General features: G+C 42.5%; 2 protein-coding genes across 2 annotated transcripts in view; both read right to left on the bottom strand.

Annotated features, from left to right (window-relative positions):
• Window positions 1–1,656: 1,656 nt before the first annotated feature.
• ano10b (anoctamin 10b) lies at window positions 1,657–15,092 on the bottom strand. Its single transcript, XM_084556075.1, has 16 exons — window positions 14,846–15,092; window positions 14,675–14,743; window positions 11,829–12,091; window positions 10,463–10,636; window positions 9,286–9,423; window positions 7,912–8,028; window positions 7,707–7,823; window positions 7,181–7,522; window positions 6,907–7,089; window positions 6,765–6,820; window positions 6,595–6,669; window positions 5,779–5,943; window positions 5,488–5,679; window positions 3,607–3,744; window positions 3,406–3,522; window positions 1,657–3,309 (listed from the first exon to the last, which is right to left on the bottom strand). The coding sequence occupies exons 3-16, from the start codon at window positions 12,082–12,084 to the stop codon at window positions 3,286–3,288; spliced, it is 2,094 nt and encodes a 697-aa protein (XP_084412201.1). The 5' UTR covers window positions 12,085–12,091; window positions 14,675–14,743; window positions 14,846–15,092; the 3' UTR covers window positions 1,657–3,285.
• Window positions 15,093–16,424: 1,332 nt separating this feature from the next.
• The window catches only part of fa2h (fatty acid 2-hydroxylase), a 35,029-nt gene continuing 28,366 nt past the window's right edge, over window positions 16,425–23,087 (bottom strand). Inside the window, exons 3-7 of the mRNA XM_084555212.1 lie at window positions 22,072–22,214; window positions 20,981–21,081; window positions 20,681–20,853; window positions 20,278–20,530; window positions 16,425–19,107 (exon numbers count right to left, since the gene is read on the bottom strand). Of these exons, the coding sequence (XP_084411338.1) occupies window positions 19,040–19,107; window positions 20,278–20,530; window positions 20,681–20,853; window positions 20,981–21,081; window positions 22,072–22,214 (738 nt within the window). The 3' untranslated portion in view covers window positions 16,425–19,039. The remainder of the gene's footprint in view (window positions 19,108–20,277; window positions 20,531–20,680; window positions 20,854–20,980; window positions 21,082–22,071; window positions 22,215–23,087) is intronic.

The raw sequence follows: 23,087 nt of genomic DNA, 5'->3' as shown, positions 1-23,087 counted from the left end.
CCAGTGTTCCATTCATTTCTCACCAAGATCTTGTATTGATGATGGGAGAGTCTGACCACTGCACAAAGCCTTCTCCAGCACATCCCAAAGATTCTCAATGGGGTTCAGGTCTGGACTCTGTGGTGGCCAATCCATGTGTGAAAATGATGTCTCATGCTCCCTGAACCACTCTTTCACAATCTGAGCCCCATGAATCCTGGCATTGTCATCTTGGAATATGATCCATTGATGGAATAACCTGGTCATTCAGTATATTCAGGTAGTCAGCTGACCTCATTCTTTGGACACATAATGTTTTGGCCAGGCTAAATAGGAACTTCTGTTTACGGACATTTTAACTACATATCTAGCTACACCGGCTGATTGTTATCTTATCCTTGCATATCCTATGATACATTTATCCAATTGTCACCAATTAAAAATACAGTTTGTGAATTTTGTAGCTCAGGTAACTAATGTGCTGTAATCTTTATGGTGCATTTGTCTAAAAACAACAACAAAAAATTTGAAACAAGGACAACTGGACTTGTAAAGTTTCTTGAAGACATTTCGTCCAAGTCTTCAGTTCTAAAAGGCTGGTTGGACGTTTAAATAGGAACAGATACAACCAGATACTCCCCAGTAGGTGTAGAAAACAGTTTTCTGTTCAGTGCAAGTGCAGGACACAAAGAGGAGGCAGGAGTTGGAAAGAAAAAGCTCTGCAGGAAAAGGCAGAAAAACAGGGAAGAGAAACAAGATCTACAACATCACAGAGAACCTGACAGAGGACAAAGAGAAAGGCAGAGCTATATATATATATGTATATATATATACACACACACACACACTTATAGGGGCTGATAACGAGATAACGAGAGGCAGGTGAGACCAACGAGGGGCAGAGCATGCAGGCAAAAGACACAAGGCAACACAGGTGAACGGAATCAGGCAAAGACAGGAAGTAAAACTTGAATCCAACAAGAAAACTGATTAAAAAATAAACTTTTTGTGGACATATGTTCAGACTGTGTGGTAAATTGATGGCGGATTATGTCTCCATCTCTGGTGGGATGTTCCTGGTCTGCAGTGGTCAGTGTGATGAAGAAAGTCAGGGCTGGTTGGGACGGGTGTCAGGTGCAGTGTTCTGCTGGGAGACCTTGGGTCCTGCCATTTATGTGGATGTTACTTTAACATGTACCACCTACCACCTGATGACTGTGGCCTCTTACAGCAGAATAATGCTTCCTAAGAACGGTTCAAGGAACAAAAGTTCAAGGTGTTGAATCGGCCTCCAAATTCCCTCGATCTCAGTCCAATCCACGGACGCCTCCACCTCGAAACTTGCAAGTATCTTGGTGACAGAGAGCCCACACGATATAACGCGATATGGTCATAATGTTAAGGCTGATTAATGTATAGCCATTTTAAGTGTTGATTATTGACATTATCAGCGAATCAGTCGTGCGTTTTCTGGATTGTGCAGGAAGTTCACAAAGGAAAAAACCTGCAAATGGTTTTATTGTCTGCTGATCGAGACGTCTGAGAAAAAAGTAAAAATTAATGAAGTGGAGATATTAAAGTTTAATATCTCCACTATGATGAAATGCTCCCATTTGCTCAATGAACTCAGGCTTCAGCTATTTTACTTCCTGTCCAAAAGAAATAAAGTCAAGTAGAAGCAGGAATTAAAACACTTAAACTGCACCAGACTGACCTCCAAAGAACGACCAACAAACTTTTCTTTTGTGACTTTATTTTAAGGCAACCGTCAAACGTTGTCCACTCGTACCAGGTGTTCTTGAACACATCACACACACACACACTCTCTGTCTCACACACATTCAGCTCTATGGTTAGTGTCTGGAGTGCACATGTGCATTTACTGCAGCCGCTTCAGTAAATCTCACTTTCCACCTGCACCTTTGCTGCACCAGTCCTTCTGCAGAAGCAAAGCTGCGTGTGGGGGATATAGATGTAAAAGCATGTGCTGCCACCTGGTGGCCAGAAACACTGCTACCGCCTAAAATAAATACAGAAGAAGTGCAGGAGGGACAGTGGATTTCCTCTGGTGGCTTCTCCTTGTGCACGTCGATTTAAAGTTAAATCAGTGAATACTCGTGATGTGAATGCAAACGTTCAGACTTTAAGGCGTATTATTGCGGCTGTAAGCGAGTAAAGAAAATAATAAAACCCACGCAAAATAAAAAAATATTTCTCAAAACCAAGCACGCAGCAGTTCTTGACACAGCATTTACCGTATTTATCTCCCGCTATAGTCTCATCAAACCAGGAGAAACTCATAATTTATAAATAAATGTGTAAAATATAATTTTTTTTCCCTTATTTTAAGATTTTAAAGCTGGATTAATTTGATTTCTGACCACTTGGGGGCAGTATAACAAGCTAAAAACCACAACATTAAAGGAAGAGTTTGGTTTCTTTATAGTAAGGTTGTATGCGGAACCAGAGCAATAAAATTTTTAGCTTTTGAGTCGCTGCCTGCTTCTCAAAACTACCATCTACTGTAGATTAATAGCGCACCTCCCTAGAAATGTAACTACGCGCCAGGGCGACGCAGACCGCAAGAGCTGTGATTGGTCTACTTGGTAGCAACGTGTTTCTGCTTTAGTATTTCCGCTTTAGCTTCTCCATCTCCGCAATTTTCTAAGTGATTGTTTTGGATCGATAAAGATGGAACACATGGAGGAAAGGTTAACTGAGGAGGTTCGGAGATACAAAATTTGAATTTGGCGAAATTGCGACGAAATTGCGTCGAAAGTTTCAGTCGCCATTGTTGAAAGTGAAGCAGGAAGTGGAAACAATAATTAAGCGCCGACTAGTGTTTGGGTGGCGTTGTTACAGAGCGAGCCAGACTGACGAGCGCACAATTATAAATGTTCCGCACCAGCGTAGGCTACGTACGTAGGTTATGTTGTCTACGTCCCGCAGTACTTTAAAAGAGCGCTGAGTGCTAAAGGAGGTTGTAGGGTTCTTAAATGTTAATGTGATAATAACTAATGATATCTGCAAAACCAAAACAGTGATGAAATAAACACGTACAAATAAAAATATATCTATATATATAAATTATCAAATGCATCACTAGGTGGCAGCACTGAGAATAAAACGCAGTCTCTTTAAAGGGCATGAAAATAAACAACACTTTTCTTTAGCTGCTGCTGCGTCACTTGCAGTTTGAATACAATATGATGATGCAGTTGCAGAGGCACCACAGTGACGGAGCAGCACAAACCCGTCACACAGATGGAGGCTTTTCGGGTTTGCATCGCCGCCTTTGAAACAAAACTAGGACTCTTCGGACTGAAGCTTCTGCAGGAAAAGTAAAAGAAAACGTGTCACAAAGATGGAAAAGTAACACCAATAAAACACTAAAATAAATAAATAAATCTGAACCGGTTTACTGACCTGCTGCCTCAGGGCTTGCATCGACGTGTACTCGATGTGCTCCCTCTTCTTCCTGATCCAGTCGGGTTCATCTGGGATCAGGACCGCCATGACGAGTTTGACCAAGATCAGGACGTGCTGCAAAACACAAAAGGTGCAGTCATTTATTTATTTATTTATCCGTTTATTTTTAAATGCATGCCCCCCCGTGCTCCGTCCCACCTCCACCAGAACGGCCAGCAGCAGGGCGTTGGTGCCGCTCAGCCCGCCCTCCCGACACAGCTCCTGCACCCGCGGCGACAGCAGCAGCAGCCAGCAGTTGGACACCACGGAGACGAAGCTCAGGACCTCGAAGGCGACCTGTTGGTACCGTGAAAACAATCAACCATAACATTATGACCACTGTTAAAGTCTGCGTCTCCACCACGAGACTGTTTCTGGAGCCGGGAGCTTACTTTTTACTGTATTTTAAAATATTAAAAAGGGATTAAATCGAGCCGTGAACTAATCTTCCCACATTTTATCTGTTAAAATTAATTAAATCTGTCGACAGAACGATGACCTGAGTGTGTTTATTTCACAGAAACGCTCAAACACCATCTCGACTATGATTTATGCTTCTAGGAAATACTCAGTGGCTTTCAAATTAATTTTAACCAGTCGTCCCCTGCGATAGATAACAACCGTATCAGCCGTAACATTATGACCGCTGACAGCTGGAAGTGAATAACACTGATTATCCGGTTATAAAGGCCCCCGTCAGTGGGGCTGGGATGTATCAAGGAACAAAGGTGAACATTTTGTCTTCAAGTGGAAGAATTTAAAGACTTTTAGAAGGAATCAGAGCGTCTCCAAAGCTCTCGTGGTTCTTGTGTTCCTGCTCTGCAGTTGCTTGAAGTAGCTGAACTAAATTCTTACCAGAATATGAGTCTGGTAGCGTGTTTCAGCTGATAAATCTCTGCATGCAACTGGATCAGAGCCATGTCGTTGCAAACAAAGGGAGATTATCAACATCTGCTCTTGTTTGTTCTTGTGAAACGTGATCAGTCGCCGCCCGAGTGTTGTGCCAATTCAAACTACGCTTCTGAACAACTGAGAACACATTGGGAAGTAACTTGTGTGAACTTGGTACAGCCAGGTTCACACAAGTTGCATTTCATCATCAAGTGCGCCTCTGTTCCAGTTCCTGAGTTTAGACTTCAGAGTTGAACTTGTCAAGTCTGAACTTCCAAGAAGGCAAATATGAAGTTCATGTACCTGGTACTGAAACCTCCCCCCAATTCAATTCAATTTTATTTATATATAGCGTCAATAACAATACAAATTGTCTCAAGACGCTTTACAAAACCTGGCCTGAAACCCCCAGAGCAAGCCTCAAGGCGACGGTGGCAAGGAAAGACTCCCTTTTAACAGGAAGAAATCTTGAGCAGAACCCTAAGCTCATATGCAGGGACCCATCTGCCTCAGGCCGGCTGGGTACAGACAACCAAACAATTGCCCAACAGATCTTTGACCGAGCGTGATCAGTTCACAAGGAAAAGACTCCAGACCAACTTTACACCACAAAAAAATGTGGTTTGGGACGTTGGTCTGGCTTCCAGTGATCTAAGAGGTGAACCAGATGCAGGGTCATGGGTGGTGAAGGCTGTACTGCGTGATTCTGATCCAGTAGACGGACTACTGTAGCTCAAACTGCTGAAAAACAAAAAAGTAGATGCTGGTTCTGATAGAAAGGAGACACAGTGGATCTCTTTACTATGTGGCTGTGTAGCTGCAGACCAGTCAGAGAGTCCATGCTGACCTCTGACCTCTGATGAAAGCTCCTACAATGGACACACTTGAGCCTCAGACATGGAAGTAGGTGGCCTGGTCTGATAGATCTAGTTTTCGTTCATATTCACTTATCTGGGGAACATATTGCACCAGGATGCAAGGAACACCTCCCTTGTCGTTGCCATGGGGTCTGCAACAAGGTTCAGGTGGTGGTATCAAAGTAACGTCCAGATAAACGCCAGGACCCAGATGTTCCCAGGAAACCATCAGTGTTATTCACTTCAACGTTTTAATGTTGTGGCCGATCGGTTTTATACGTTTTCTGCTGACCTGCCAGACGCCCATGTTGGCCACAGGCGGGGAGAAGGGCTTGCGGAAGAGTTTGCAAATCTTATAGGCGTCCGATCGGATCTCGGTCAGGTTGTTGAGGAGCAGGAGCACGGCCGTCAGAGGATAAACGCAGGAGAAGAGGCTCAGATACCCAAACTGCACCAGGAGCTCGATGTATTCTGCAAATAAACCCTGAGACATAAAAAAAAACATAAAGCAGTCATGTTATTATATGTTTTAAATGAAATCTCTTATATATATATTTTTTTTTTCTAAATACTTTGTACTCACAGGAAAAGGAGGCAGGGTGCTTTGGTTTCTAAATTTGTCCTCCTGTGGGTCGTCCTCGCTCTCCGTCCTGTGGGGGGCGCTGATGAACCGGTCCACCAGGAAGGGTATGACCACCTCAGTCACCTGGTTCACCAGCTGGGTCACGATCAGCAAAGACGCCAGACGCTTCAGAGAGACGGACGGAGAAGGAATTAACAAACTAATTAACTTAACTCCCTCTGTTTGCCTTTTTTAGAAGCCGTTACAGATTTGGGAACAGTTTCTCCAAACATTTTATACTATTTTTTTATGCAGAAATGTAGATTTTTATCTCAGGAGGCACCTTCAAACAAGTAAAACTTCCTATAACTTCTCCCCAGTCTCAAGACGCTTTACAAAACCCCCAAACTAGTTTTGGAGTTTTTAGGTTTTTACAATTTGAGTTATTTAAGAAGAAATCTGCAACCGCTTGTCCTGTGAAGGGTTGCAGGGGGGGCTGGAGCCTATCCCGGCTGTCACTGGGGCGAGGGGTGGGTTACACCCTGGACATGTCTCCAGTCTATCACAGGGCTAACACAGAGAGACACTCACACCTACGGCCAATTTAGAATCACCAATGAACCTAACCAGCATGTCTTTGGACGGTGGGAGGAAGCTGGAGTACCTGGAGAGAACCCACGCAGACACAGGGAGAACATGCAAACTCCACACAGAAAGGAACCAGTCGGCCGATGGATTAGAACCCAGAACCTTCTTGCTGTGAGGCATCAGTGCTAACCACCACTCCGCCCACTGTGCCGCCCTTAAGAAGAAATCTTTTAGGAGAATTGCTGTTACCTTACGAAGCAAAGGCAAATCTTGCTTGAAGAAGGCGATGTGGAAGAGCACCAGAAAGTAGTTGAAGAAGGTGAACTGAGGAACAAGAGAGAAGATTAAACAGTTAAAGAGCCTGTTGCGTTCAGGTGCAGCATGTGAGCTGAAGATCTGAGAAGAGTCGAGGAACTGACCACCAGGACTTTAGCCGTCAGATGGTTCTCGAAGGCCGACTGCTCTCTGTGGTTCTCTGCATCGACACAATAACAGGAGCTCATTAGATCTGCATAACTTGTAACGGCTGAATCCTGAATGCATCGCCTCGGCCTCACTCACCGTACTCCGTCAGAGACTGTGCCACCTTCTTGTAACCAGTCGCCAGGACGTTTGAGTAGACGATGTGAAGCACCGAGGGCGCGTAGAGCAGAGTCTGGGACAGCAGGGTGTCCCAGTCTTTGTGCAGCTCTTTCACCTGAGCCTCCGCCCAGTAGAAACACACCATCCCCGTCACCACCAGCCCTGCAGGAGAACACACACACACGAGGGGCTTCACGGGTCCAGCTTCATCTTCAGACTTTTTTTAAGCTTTGAATCAGTGACGCCAGCTCACCCAGAAACATGCCCACCACCGGAACGGACACCAGCGCCATACGCATGTCCCTCTGCCAATCAGGGAAGAGCGGCTCCACGCGTCCCGTCACGGGGTTGACGCCGAGGTCACCGTGGAAACCGGGCCGGGGCTCGGCGAAGCGCTCGGCGAGGTGCAGGGTCCCCCAGCGGTACGACAGCGAGGAGCTCCGGCGTTTCCACAGCTCTATGACCACGGTGGACCAGAGCATGCTGAACACGGCCTGGAACATGTGGCCGCTGACCGCCGGCTCTGGGTTGTCCTGAACGCTGGAGGCCGCCGCTGGGCCCGAGACCGACTCCACCATCTCCTTCTGAACCTCACCTGTGATGGGAACGGAGAACCTTGTCTTAGTTAAGAAGCGGTTTAGCGTTTATGTTATCTTCAAATAGAGATAACACGATTAAATAAAAAATATTACTGCTCTTCTTTTCCTTATATACAAAAGATTAATCTTTATTAATATTATTAAAAGTTCAAATGATAAATATTAAATCCAGACACCTACCTGAGAAGTACATGATGGACAGGCCCAGTAAGGCCGGCGGGAGCAGAGACCAGGTGTAGAAATCGAGGAAGCTGAAGTAGAAAGCCACCGAGCTTCCGAAATACTCGTTGACTGAATCTGGATAAAATCAGGACCCAGAGGGAATTTGGTTAATATTCGTGTCTACGTCTAATGTGATTTGTGACTCGTGTGTGCTTCCACCCACCCAGCGGCTGAGCCAGCTGGTTCCCAGAGTACCAGGCTTCGCTGAGACTCTTCAGCTTGGTCGGGTTGTGGAGAGGAAACGTGTCCAGAATCACTCGAGCTGAGCCGAGCTTCTGCCCTGCAACAACACACATGTACTATAAGTTCAGCTCACATACACCTGCTGCTGCCATCAATGAGTGTCATTGCTATGGGGTGGGGGTGTCTGGTCTGGTCTAGGTGGGTGCTACATGTCTAAGTAACATCCACACCAATGAATGCCAGGTCCAGAAGTTTCCCAGCAGAACATTGAACTGTCACAAGATGGTTTAAATGTTATTCACTTCTCCTGTCAGTGGTCATAATGTTGTGGCTGATGGGTGTGCATACAGTTACATGGAGAGGTTTGACGCTGCATAAAACAGCGAGACACTGATAGTGAACTGGAATGTGACGATGGCAATAAAACAACAAAACTAAATGGTTGTTTACACATAGTTGGACTGGTTGCTATAAACACTGCTGTAAACCAAATGTGTATTAATCCGCAGCAGAAAATAGTCCCTTACTAATGCACTATTAACTCCTATTTTTTTTAGTGTTCGCCACAAACTACAGTGTCCAGCTGTTTTAGGAGAATACTAACTATACTTTTAACAGTTAAACAGTTTATTTCTGGACAAATTTTTAAATATTTGCTCACACAGACACAGTCAGGAAGTCGTCACATGACTCAGAGCTACAACTTTTGGTCACGACAAATATATACTGCCCTGAATAAGGTGATAAAGGACACTAAATATGTATTAATACGCAGCTAAAAATAGTCCCCATCTAATGCACCGTGTACTATTTGAGCCTTGTTGGCCACAAACTACAGTGACCAGTTCTGAAAAAGATTTCCCCGCACAGATAAACCAGGGATGTTTTAAACTACTGAGACCGAGAACATACATCATGACGTGAGGCCGAGAACATACATCATGACGTGAGACCGAGAACACACATCATGACGCGACAGACGACTGATCAGCAGTTGCCAGAAACGTCACACAAAAGGCGGGGTCACAGCAGATACCGAAAACAACGGTTCATTTACTTTCTGATTCATTTTCTTAAATAAATAATGTTTCATCTGTTTGATTTTGTTCTCTTTATCTACTTTAAAGATGTTTTAAATCATTTTTTTATGAAGAAATGTTGAAAAATAACTTTAAATAGTCACAGTAAATCCTGAGCTGCTGAGTTGTTTGTTTATGAGTCCATTTTTGCCCCTGAGGTTTTAAAAATCTAACCAAACACTGGTGGATTGTCTCTAAATTGCTCCAGAAGTAAATGACTCAGTTGCACGTGCATCCTGTTTTCTAAACAAGAACCTCAGCCGGACTAAACTCACATATGTTGTCTCGGTTGTGCAGAGTGCAGTCGTCGGGGAGGCCGGGAATCCTCACGTCCCTCAGCGCCCGGAGACCGTCCAGCTCGTACTTCACTATGTACTGCCGCTCCGCCAGCGTCAGAAACGTCTCCATTTTGTCTGAACAAACACGGATTAAACAGCTTTTAAATATTTAAACTTGACCTGGTGTATAAACACAATTCTGAGGAGGGACAATGGCAAAACAAATAAAACATGGATTGTTAGGACATGGATCAGATGGAAACATGGAGAATTTGTCGTTCGGGATTCCCACAATAAAGGTTGATTCATGAAGCCTCACTAGACCTTTCCTTATTTAAATAGGCTCTGTGTCTCCTGGAAATAAGTTGCATAGATGTGTCTTTGCCTGTCTTCTCTGAGCAAATCAATCTCTGTGCTTTAAATTAATTCTAAATCTGCTTTCAGGGCGTCTATCGTGCAGCCCTCCACCTTTTCCTGTTCATCTTCCATCACTCTCCTTATCTTCCTTCATTCAGTTGTGACTCATTAGAGAATGGACATGGGCCTTCTGAGGGTGTCCTGTGTCGTCTGGCAACAGGATGTCGTTAGTGGACGGCCTTTGGATCCTATGATTTGAGGGGAGGGGCCTCTGTGGATCATCCCACAGATACTCAATCCATTTGGTATTTGGGTTCAACACCTTGGGCTATTTTTCAAGTTGTTTTCAGCTGCTCCTGAGTATTTTCTTTTTGTCGTGGCTTGTCCCGCTGAGGGAGACTGCTCAGCAACAGCGTTTATTATATAAGAGACTGGACAGTTTCCTCCAACTACATCTGAAGCTACTTGGATGAAGCGTCTTCAAGAAACTCTACAAGTCCAGATGCCCTTGTTTCATCTCTTTTTATATGTTCATCACCAGCTTCTACAATCCCTATCCTCCTCTTCCTTCATCGTCTGGGATTCCACCAAAATGCTTTGCATGTTTCTCCAATACTCCACCATCAGGTCAGAGTAACTGAACCAAAAACTATGAAAACTGCAACCTAGAGAGTAAACAGCAGCCTTTTTTGTTCTAAACTTCCTCCGCTGCAACTGCAACCAACTCAATTTAACCTGGAATGAATCAAAACGTTGCTCCTCTTCAACAGAAGCAGCCTACAATCTGATGTGAAAGTAAAACCTACTGTGAAAGTACCTGAGTCTTTAAAGTTGTCCCTGTCGTTGTAGGAGAACGCCTCCATGTCCCCATTGCGGTACGTCTTGCAAAGGCCCAGCTCCTCGGCGGCTCGGAGCAGCGTGCAGCGCGGGGCTGAGACCACGATGATGTCCCCGCTGGCGTCCTCGCCCGGGTGGGCCAGTAGAGCGGCGCCTTGGGGTGAAGAGAGGGTTTTATACAGCGATCAGCCGTAACTTAGACTTAGATAAACTTTAACAGCTTTAACATTATGACCTTAATGTCTCGTCTCAAAGATTTACAGGTGTTACTGATCACATTAATAATGAGTAGACATTAGTGGACATACTGAACATTACAAAAATGCCAAATATTTACTCTAAATCATCATTATTAAGTGTAAATAGGTCTAAACTCTGTAGCCTATAGCACTATAGCTAATAAAAGAAACCTGATGTGCTCATAGTCACTGATGCTGATATCAAGCTGGTGTAAAAGCAACAATTTATTACCCTAGTTTAGCATGTTAACCTGCTAGCATTTGCTAATTAGCTTTAATTATAACGTACAACTGACGCTGATGTCAGCACATAGCTTTACAAGCACTGTAGCTAATATTAGCATGCTAACCACATCCAGCAGGTATAATAATAACACTTTTGACCTTAATTTAGCATGTTAGCATGCCAGCATTTGAAATTAGCTCTAAATATAACGTGAATGCCAGCTCTTTTAGCACTATAGCTAAAATTAGCATGCTAACCACATCCAGCAGGTATAATAATGACACTTTTCACCTTAATTTAGCATGTTAGCATGCCAGCATTTGAAATTAGCTCTAAATATAACGTGAATGTCAGCTCTTTTAGCACGATAGCTAATATTAGCATGCTAAACATGCCCACAAAGACTGGTGCAAACATTTGAAATGCCTCCTCAATTATAATGAAAATATAGTCAAATTTCACAGTTACAGGTTAAAACTCTTTTATTTTAAGAATGTTTGGAAACCTTATAAGAATATCACCACAATTTAAAAAAATCACTTTAAGACTATTAAAATTAACGTAACGTGACATCATTTGTTCCAACTCTGAATTAACATAGAGGCTACTGTACTGTATAACAGACAGGACTCTATGTTATCTGAAAATTTAAATGTGATATAATTTGGTGTCTTTGGGATTCAAAGCAGGGTCATAAAAATTACAGTATAACACCAAAAATGAATTAATAAATTATTTTTATTAGTATTTTAATTCGCTGTGAAGAACCGTCCTCTATTGACTCTCTCGTTCAATTGATTTGCAACTCATAAAATTTGATATCAGCTCAGGTGAAACACATGAGTAAAAGCCAATAAAAAGTGACATAACATAACCCTCACCTCCATCTTTTTGAGGCGCCTGAATCAGTCTGATGAGCCACCGCTTGGTCTCGGGGCCGACCTTCTCCCCGAGCTTCACCAGGACCAGCGGCTCGACCCGGTCCGACACACAGCAGGGGCAGCTCACCTTGGTCCAGCCCGTGGTGGCGGTGCTCAGCTTGTTCAGCACCTTTCCTCCATCGGCTTTAACCTCCGGCTGCTTGGAGGAGTCGTCATGGTCACCAGCTCCACTTTCATCACCACCTGCCTTACTCATGTTGAGACTGGGAACAAAAAGGAAAAGTTATATTCTCTGATGTGTAACATCCCCTCAAACAATTTTTTATTGTACAGCTGTTCATAGTCCCCTTAAGATAAAACTAACTGACTCCGGTGATGTTTGACTTTTTCTCTGGCCTTTTAGTAAAATATATTCTATATATTTCAAATACTGAATAAAGTACCATAAAAAATATGGTGTAGACATTCATAGTACCCTGAGGATATACCCTAACCACTATAAAGACTATAGAGCTACTTGCAGGTCAAAGTTTTATCACATGGTGTTCACAAGAAGACTTGTAGTATTTGCAAAAAGTGAAAAGTGGACGCTGCCACTTTAAATAGAGAGTGAACTTAGTGTAGCATTAGCATGCCATCATGATCCTCCAGAGGACAAGACATGATAACGTGCTAAACTGAAGTGAAATTTCTTGCTATTATACCTGCTACACATTAGCATTTTAATTGTGGTGATGTTAGCATGCTAATATCAGCTATAATAATAATAATAATAAGAAGAAAACCTTTAATTGTCCCACAATGGGGAAATTGCAGTTTGCAACAGCATGCAGAAATGACAGAGATAGAACAGATAACAGACATATTGCACAGACTGGTGTTATTACACCATAATGTGTAATAATATTGCACATATTAGGAGTGCTCGCCATGGAGCCTAACAGCAGCAGGAAGGAAAGACCTTCTGTATCTTTCCTTCACACATCGAGGGTGAAGCAGTGCTAAGGTACAGCGTCACAGAGCTGCTAGCTTGGATGAGACATATTTTTATGCTTGTTTTGACTTAACAATGTAGATTAAAAGTAGATTTTTAGGTAGTCAGCTACTGTTGGAACAAAGTTATGTGGGTTTGAAGATTTCTGGTTGCACATTACAACTTTAATAGACACCTCAAGCTATGACACCTGCTACACATTAGCACTGTATCTGTGATCAAGTTAATATGCTAATATTAGCTATACTGCTAAAGTAAAACTTCATATAGCTGCTAGCATGCAGGAATATTCTCTTAGTCTCATTTTTACACTAGTTTCCACTTGACGATGCAAATTAAATGCATATATTTGCTAACTTTGTGATCTCTGGGTAGTCACTAATGTTTAAAACAAACTTATGTGGGGTGGAGTATGTTTGCTAAACGGACCTACATTTTAAAAACAAACATCATGGCTAGCTGTGGAAAACAAGTATGTCTTTTCTTTAGACGATTGGCAAATACTAGCTTGTTAACGTGCAAAACTGAAGAGAAATTTGTTGTTATTATACCTGCTAGACATTAGCATTTCAATTGTGATGATTTAGCATGCTAATATTAGCTATAGTGCTAAGGTACAGCCTCACAGAGCTGCTAGCATGGATGGAGACTTATTTGTATGCTTGTTTTGACTTAACAATGTAGATTAAAAGTAGATATTTAGGTAGTCAGCTACTGTTTGAACAAAGTTATGTGGGTTTGAAGATTTCTGGTTGCACATTACAGCTTTAATAGAGATCTCAAGCTATTATACCTGCTAGACATTAGCTTTGTACCTGTGATCATGTTAATATGCTAATATTAGCTATACTGCTAAAGTACAACCTCTTTGTGATCTTTGGGTAGTCGCTAATGTTTAAAGTGTGCCGTATGTTTGCTTTCATGGAGACCAAAAACAAGTGTGTCTTTTTTTTAGAGACGATTAGTAAATACTAGTTACTTGTTAACGTGCTAAACCGAAGAGAAAATGACCAATTGTGATCATGTTAGCATGCTAATATCAGCTACAGTGCTAAGGTACAGCCTCACAGAAATGCTAGCATGGATGGAGACTTATTTTCATACTTGTCTTGACCTAACAATGCAGATTAAATGTAGATATTTGGTATCTTAGCAATCTTAAGGTAGTCAGCCACTGTTTGAACAAAGTTATGTGGGGGTTGGTTGAACATTACCGCTTGTTTCTAATCAAAAGCAAATATTTGTCATCTTTGTGAGCTTTGGGAAGCCCGCTACGATATAAAACATCAGAACTGAATGAAGTGGGACAAAGTGAAGATTAAAAAGTTAAAATCAAAACTCAAATGAGGGTTCTGCCAACCTACACCAAACCTCTTATAAACTCCTCTCTAATCTAAACTAATAAATCTTTTATAACCCATCGCTTACATATCTGAGCGCAGTCACTTAACAGTTATGCTTTTCATTTATTTTTCACATTTGCATCAGTTATTAGCTTTAAGATTTGCAGTAATTTAGACATGCAGTAATTTCAGGTCCAATTTTACAGTCATACTTGCTGCTCCCTGTCGATATGAATCTAGAGTAAACACTTCTGTTTTCAGAGAGGAAGCTGTGGCTACTTCAGCTCTAATAGCAATACATAGTATAGTATGTTGTTTTTACTGCATCACAAGTGGGTTTGAAGACACGCTGACCCAGAGACACACTTTGTGGAAGACAGAATAAGATAATTGGAAATGGTGCAGCAACTTCCTGTTGAGGTTAAGGTATGAAAATGCACAGAGAGAGAGAGAGAGAGAGAGAGAGAGAGAGAGGCATTCAAGTAAAATAAAGATGAGTCAGGACATACAGCCACCTGGCCCGGCGTTGAGGATGAGGTTCTGGTCTCTGGTCCTACTGCAGGCCCCCCTCCAAACTCCTGACACACAAACACACAGAGCAACATGAAGGCAACAACATCTGCTGAGCGGCTCTGAAAACCAAACCAGGAAGAAGACTCTCACTCTCTACACACACTCACCCAGCCTCAGGGTTCCTCCCAGCTGTCTCTCTGAGGCGATCCACGTCTATATATATGTGTGTGTGTGTGAGTGTGTGTGGTAGGAATGCGGAGGAACTTCCCTTCAGACTGCAGGGTGTGGAGGGTTTGTTTGGTATTTTTTTATTCAGGCTCCTCCCTCCTGCAGCTCATGGTCCTACTGCACCACCGCTGTCGGCTCTGACTCAGAAAAACAATCATGGCGGAGATGCAGCTGCAAAAGGACATAACACACTTTGAAATTTAGCACCGTTTACTTTTAACACACTTGAAATATTCAGTGTCTCACACGTGGACTGTGTTCTTAGTTCTTTTAAAAAAAAAAACAAGGAAAATTATAACTTTAAAGACAAAATACAGGAAAACTATCTTTTATCAGCATCTTGAATGTGGATATTTGCAGGTTTTTATATTTCAAACATCAAAATCTTTAGATACTAAACACAAGAAGATGTTCAGGTTGCAGCTTGAGGCGATTTCTTTCACTATTTTCTGACATCTTGTGATTGACGCCTAGTCACAGTAGAGGGAGTAAATGCGGCGTATCCGGTAACAAACACTGTGTAAGGGTATGTTGACCACTTTCCCCCCCCCCCCATTTCCTCGACTTAAAACTTTCCAGTGACCCCCTTTCTTTACTTACAATTGATCTGTGAATGGACCATCCAGAGACCAGTGTCTTCACACTGCAGCCAATTGAGACACATCCACTAAACTCAGGTGATGTCCATTTTGATGATTAAGAGACTACACAAGCAACATGTTGGCCGGACGTCCATCAGTTTAGGTTAGTCACTTTAAACACTTTAAATATTTTACATTACATATTTTTAGTTGGCACGACTTTGGAGAAATCTGTTATCATTTTTGTAAATTTTATTTTGACTATATTGACTGAGGGCAGTACATAACTGGTGATTCTAAATTGGCCGTAGGTGTGAGTGTGAATGGTTGTCTGTCTCTCTGTGTTAGCCCTGTGATAGACTGGAGACCTGTCCAGGGTGGACCCCGCCTCAGCTAGGATAGGCTCCAGCCCCCCCTGCCCCCCGTGAGCCTCTTATCATCTATAAGTGGTTACAGAAAATAAATGAATGAACAAACATCAAGGCAAACTGAGGAAACCAAGTGTCTTTTCTTCAAAGATGACTAGCAAATACTAACTTTAGTAATGGGGTGGCACAGCGGCATGGTGTTTAGCACTGATGCCTCACAGCAAGAAGGTTCCGGGTTCGAATCCAGCCCCCCCCCCCCGCGACCCCCACAGGACAAGCAGTTACAGAAGATGAATGAATGAATGAATAACTTTGGTAACATGCTAAACCGAAGTGGACTTTATTGCTATTATACCTGCGAGACATTAGCATTTTAATTGTGATGATGCTAGCATGCTAATATCAGCTATAGTGCTAAGGTGCAGCCTCACAGAGCTGCTAGCACAGATGGAGACTTATTTTTAAAAGCACTGTATATTCACAAGTTTTAAAGGACAGACTTAATGTTGCACACTGAGCCGATTCAAACTACACAAAAAGAAAAGCACAAGACAAGGCCGACATCAGAAATATACATTTATTTACAAACACGTTTGCATTTGCATAGACATTTAGAATTCCAAAACAACAGATATTAAAGTAAACAGATTGAGGAAACATTTTTATTATTAATATTATTATTATTTCTCCTGCATGATTTAAGTCTGTGGATGTCAAAGAATCAAAGCTGCTCTGCTCCTGTCACATAAATACACATAAATAAGATTTAAAAAGTTCCATCAGGTGGAATTATTGTGACCGAGCATCCGTCGCAATCGTGTTAATAAAACTAAACATCTGACATCGGTGCCGGAAAAAAGCAAAAAAAAAACAAAAAACAACAACATTCGTTATCGTCTGAGATCTTTACATTAACTGGTATCTAAAGACAGACTTTTATTTGGTTTAGCTCAAGCCCTGGTTATATTTAAAGACAGTTCTGGTCACACAGCCCTCTTATTAAGACTTTATTATTATTAGTATTATTATTATTATTATTGCTGCATTAAATTTGTATAAAACTAGAGAAAACGGAGTCATCGTACAGTGTCGCTGATTTCTTCATCTGGTTAAAATCTTAAAAAAAAAAAAAAATACATGTAAGAATGAATATATGCACACTTGTTTAATGTCTTTAAGCTCAATATAAAATGATTCTGTGCAATAGCGGTACAATATGAGTCTGTGCATTGGTATTTTTTTTTTGGTATTTTTCAAGTTTGCTTTTAAAACTAGAAACAAAAACTTGTGATTTTGATTTTTAAATTAAATAAAAATAATTAAAAAATAAAAAGAAAGCTTTCTTTTATTCTGTAGTCTGAAACAAAACTTTCTAATGTAGTGATTTAATAAAATTAAAAAGTGCAACAAGTGAAAAATAAAGAAAAATGTTTTATTTGGATGAACCAGGAAGTAGTCTACATCTGGAACTCTTTAACATGGCGCTCCCAGGCGTGGCTCTTTATGTTCAGCTCTAAATAAACTTGGCTTGTCCGTGGCTGCTGTTTTTCACTGACTGCTGTAAACAACGTCTTCTTCTTCATCATCTCCAAAATAATCCTGTTTTATATGAATCAAATAACAACAGTTTTTTCATTTAATTCTTTTTTTTTGTTTCCTTTTTTATTATTCTAAAGTACGAAAGGTAAAGTTACTTGTTTTTTTTGTTTATTTTTGCTTTTTAAATTAAAAAGTTTTTAGTTTAGAGTCTAAAACCAAACTTGAAACACCAAAAACTACACAGACTGATATACTGTAATGCCCACTGTGCTATTCATGTAATTGTGAATTAAGTTTTGTTCTGCTTTCGTTATCCGGCAACTAGAGGAGGAGACAGTTTTTATTTTTTTGAGGTTCGGCCAGTCCCGGTCGAGACCTCCCACCGTCCAGTCAGATGGTTTATCAATCGTCATCCTGCAGCAGGCGATCCACAGGGGGCGAATAAAAAAATAAAAAATGATAAAAAAAAATTTAAATCCTGTTAGCTTCGACCCCGGGGTCCCCTCAGCAGGAAGTCCCGACCAGACCGGCTTCATGCCTGCAGCTCTGTCCCCTCTCCGTCGCCGTGACAACGCTCTTTAAATCTATAAGGCAACCAACCCGACGTAAAGCTGGTGCAATTAAAGAATCTCTGTACAAAAGCTTTCTTTTCTTTTTAAACATTTTTTTTGTCGTATAATTAATTAGCAAGAAAAAAAAAAAAAAGGAGGAAATATTACAACAGATATTGCAAAAATAAATCTCCAACAGTGGTTTCAAGCATTTTAAAAACTCACACTACGGTACAAAGTCTGCAGCTTCACTGCTAATAAGTTAAAAGCACTAAGCTGTTGGACTTTCAAATATCTGAAACCAAATGTTAGGTTTTTTTTTTTTTCTGTTCACAGCCGTTTGAAAAAGTAAAATGAACTACAGTGAGACCGGATGGGGTGGAGGGAACTTTAGTCGACTGTTAGCAGCGTACGTAGCAGCAGAGCACAAAAAGAGGAAGCTGCAGATATTAAAGAGGAGGAGGAGGAGGAGGAGGAGGAGGAGGAGGAGGAGGGATAAAGATGTTGATTATTCCTGAGTAGGTTCACCTGGTGATTTAAAAGGTCTCCCTTTCTAACCTCTCATCCACTTCTTTTTTTCCACGTTCCCCTACCATCTATCACTTCCTGTTCCCTCTTGGTCAGCGTGTTAAGGAGCATATATTTCGTGTTTTCAGTGCAATTCTGCATCAGATCTACAGCTAAATACATTCAGTAGACGTCCACATGCTTTTACTGTGTTTTCTTCTGTCTGTACACTACCGTGTTGAGACTGGCGACCAGGTGAAAGCTTGGCAGCAGATGTGAGTTTGGTTATTTTCTTTAAAGAAGGAAAATAAAAAAAATTGGCACAGAAAGGCCTTACGACTGTGTGGAGAAGATCACAGTGAGGAGATTGACACAGACCCAGACGACTGAGCAAAAATGGAAAAATGTTGCGGCGGTGCTGATTAATGTGTTACAGCGACGTTTTTTTTTTTTTTTTTTGGCTGCGGTCCTCCCCGGAAGCTTTGGCTGCAGAGACTGAACTAAGAGGGTGGATTTAGCATGTGGGCTGGCTACTGAGGAGATGTGGCTGACGAGTCCCGTGGCCCTTAGTTAGAGCCGTGTCTGCGTCAGAATTCCTCGTCGGGGATGACTGTGTTGAAGGGGTAGTCCCAGAACGTGGTCGTGATTCCAAATCCTGCAGGGGTAACATAAAGATCATATCAGGAAAACTACAAAAAGTAGGAAAATAGGGAAAAAACTCTTCGTACCAGCAGGTGGCAGTAGCCCGTACTTGTCATTCAAAAGTGGAAACAAGAAGAGCTACTATTAGCTGGGAGGCTAGGAAGCTAGGAAGAGCTACTGTTAACTGGGAGTCTACAAAGAGCTACTATTAGCAGGGATGCTAGGAAGAGCTACTGTTAGCTGATAGGCTAGGAAGAGCTACTACTAGGTGCGAGGCTAGGGAGCTATGAAGAGCTACTGTTAGCTGGGAGGCTATGAAGAGCTACTATTAGCTGAGAGACTGGGAAGCGTGGAAGAGCTACTATTAGCTGAGAGACTGGGAAGCGTGGAAGAGCTACTATTAGTTGAGAGACTGGGAGGCTAGGAAGAACTACTATTAGTTGATAGACTAGGGAGCTAGAAAGAGCTACTGTTAGCTGGGAGGCAACAAATAGCTACTGTTAGCTGGGATGCTAGGAAGAGCTACTGTTAGCTGATAGGCTAGGAAGCTAGGAAGAGCTACTGTTAACTGGGAGGCTACAAAGAGCTACTATTAGCAGGGATGCTAGGAAGAGCTACTGTTAGCTGATAGGCTAGGAAGAGCTATTACTAGGTGCAAGGCTAGGGAGCTAGGAAGAGCTACTGTTAGCTGGGAGGCTACAAAGAGCTACTATTAGCAGGGATGCTAGGAAGAGCTACTGTTAGCTGATAGGCTAGGAAGAGCTACTACTAGGTGCAAGGCTAGGGAGCTAGGAAGAGCTACTGTTAGCTGGGAGGTAACAAATAGCTACTGTTAGCTGGGAGGCAACAAATAGCTACTAAAAGCTGATAGGCTAGTAAGCTAGGAAGAGCTACTATTAGCTGGGAGGCTACAAAGAGCTACTATTATCTGGGAGGCTATGAAGAGCTACTAAAAGCTGATAGGCTAGGAGGCTAGGAGGAGCTGCAAACTATGGTACAGAGCTGGTCTCTTTGGTGGTAGGACCCAAAGTCATGGACAGTAAACGGTTGGGGAACTTTTGTGTTTGCCTAACATGTCAAAGTTAAGATTATTTAAACTTGAAATAAGAGTTGTTTTCTTTTCGCCTATCATTGCTACAACTCCCCAAATTCATTAACATTCAGCTGTCCTCCTGCTGCTCACCTGCTCTCTGGTGCTCAAAGTGGTGTTTGACGTGGTAGGCCTTCAGGCCGTACATGTACGAGCCCCTCTTGGGCGAGCCATAGTGAAGGTAGTAGTGGATCATGTCGTACACGACGTAGCCGCACAGTCCTCCGACAAACACCGACGTCCCGAGGATCTCTGGGAGCGTGTAGCAGAGGATTGCGTAGAAGGCTCCCACCACTATAGAGGCCAGGCCTGGAGGGAAGACCAGCCGGGAGCCGTCGAAGGGAGACTGTAGAGGGAAAAAAACCAAAAGATACTGTAAATGGTGCAGGTAGTAACCAGGAAACCAAGCCGAGTTTCTTTATTACCAGCAATACAGAATTATGGCCTCTAACAATGGCCATTAGTTTTACGATCATGAAAATGTGGCGCCTGTTACCTTGTGGTGCTGTCCGTGCAGGAGGAAGTGCAGCGTGATGAGGTAGTAGTTATGGGCTGGCGGTTTCATGTGAAAGACGAAGCGATGGATGCAGTACTCGATGAACGACCACAAGAACCAGCCCATCAAAAAGAGCAGCGGAAAAACGTACTTATGGACTGGGATGGAGATGTCTGGGAACCAACACACACACATAAATATATATATAAATATAAATATATATATACACAGATACTGGCACATGGTGATGAGAACAAACATGCAGTGTTGTATGGTTGTGATGGTCTGGATGTGTGTTACCTGAAGTGAGTACTATCCTGGTGGTGCCCTCTGCCAGAGTGGAGTAGCAATACCAGCTGTAATAAAACACAATGGGGAGCCACACCACCGGTACCCAGTACCTGTAGACAGACAATCAAAAAACTCAATCTGTTGATAGGAATAAATGTAATTTACTCTGTTGTCACCATTTTGCGCCCTTCGTTCTTGAAAAGAATGGTTAAAGGAGAACAAAACTGATGTTTTTAAAACGGCCAAGTCAAGGAAGGAAGCTGAAGCATAAACCCACAAACACAAAGGTCCTGTTCTGGCTAAAATTCCTCCAAGTCGCTGCAGACGACTGATCAGCAGTCACCGGAAATGTTTAGTTTTAGTTGTTATTGCTGCGCAAAGACGTCACAGCAGATACTGAAAACAAGGGTTCACTTACTTTTGCAACTCACAGATATGTTCCTGTTCCTGAACAAACAAATGCACAAGCATAATATTTCTGTTTCATTTCTTTCATTGGTGTTTTGAGTCATTTTTATGCAGAAATGTAGAAGATTCTGCTGCCATGTCTGCGCTGTTCGCTAATTCCTCTCCTCATCTCCTTCCCTAGTTTTCTTTTTTTTTTTCCAGGCACCATCTTCAGACCATAATTTGCTCGGCCAGCTACCACCTGAGACGAGACCCCCAAACTGAGTCCACTTTGGCCACTAATGCCAAAGAAGAACAAGAAGAAGAAGATGCAGACAAAGAACAAGAAGAAGAAAAAGGAGACAACTACTCAGAAAAAGAAGAAGCAGATGAAGAAGAGGATGGAGGAGCAGACTAAGAAGAAGCAGACAAAGAAGAAGAAAAAGAAGAAGACGTAGACAAAGAAGAAGAAGAAGCAGACGAAGTAGAGGAAGGAAGAGCAGACAAAGAAGTAGAAGAAGAAGGAAAGACGACCCACATATCCAACCTCTCCCTCACTCCTATCATTCATCCAGCCTTCTGCATCTCTTTCCATTAAACTTGGGTCATTGTTGTGGCGTGGTCCTTGCTCACGAACCAAAATTCGAGGCCACGGTGTAAATCACCTAAAGCCTGAGGCGTGTCCAGTGAACCATCTGCCTGTTCTCTCTTACCAGGACGTTTTGGTGCCAGCCTCCAAGAAGGGGTTTCCAAACAGTCTGATTGGTCTGTCGACTGGTTGGTGAACCCAGGCATCGTATTTCTCTCCCAGGTGTCCAACCTGCCAAGCCAGGGGCTTCCGCCAGTCCACCAAGTCCTGTGGAGACACAACCAATGAGAAATTAAATGTTTCATAAGCTGCAAGAAACACTGTGTCTTCTCCAGCAGGTGGCAGCAGAGGGTTAGAAACCGTCCCAACAATCAGGGACTGGACGAACCAGGAAGTGTCTACGGGATGAGTTTGTCTGCGTGCGCTTTTGCAGGTTCTCTGGAACTGAAATTTAGCCAGCAACAATTATAGATGTTCATCGCGTCCAAAGGCCGGAGACAGAGATATGTTTATTAGCTCTTTATGAGCCCCTCGTGTTTACGGCAACACGTGAGGCATGCACTTCAGGTTACACACTGATCTGTGACCAGTTTTGTAACGTCAAGAGGAATGAGCGCTGGTGGGAGGGCAGATATGAAGTCTGAACTCGTGATGAAACCTATTTATGAGGAAATAATGGGCAGAGGAGTCCAAAGTAACCGCATTTAAATAAAAAATCTGTTCTCTCCTAGAAAACAATGCTCATTTTCCAGGTGATTCTGAGTTCTGTTTGTGCCAAATCGAGTCTCGGGATCATTAAAAATAATTACGGGTCTCTGCCCAAGTAGATAACGTCCAGACACAAAGACGGCCAAAGACGCCTCGACTAGTCAATGTGCATCTATTGTGTTTCACATCTCCCACCTCTGCAGCCAGGCATCATGTGAATACGCTCGTTCCTACGGACGGCGCAGCATGTGATGGTGGTTTTTACTTCTCAACGTCACTGCAGGCTTTAAGAGTTTTTGCCACTAAATTACACCCACAGAGCAACTGTGGCAAGGATGCTAGCCTCAAGGCTGCAGACTTCTTTTAAACTTCCGACTGCCCGTGCAAAGACAAAGTGAGAGTCTTTGCAGCTCTTTAATTGGTACTTATGCA

Source organism: Chelon labrosus (assembly GCF_963514085.1).
Source record: "Chelon labrosus genome assembly, chromosome: 11".
NCBI classification, from domain to species: Eukaryota; Metazoa; Chordata; class Actinopteri; order Mugiliformes; family Mugilidae; genus Chelon; species Chelon labrosus.
Note: the sequence above shows the minus strand (reverse complement) of the source record. Positions and strands in the feature narration are given on the sequence as shown.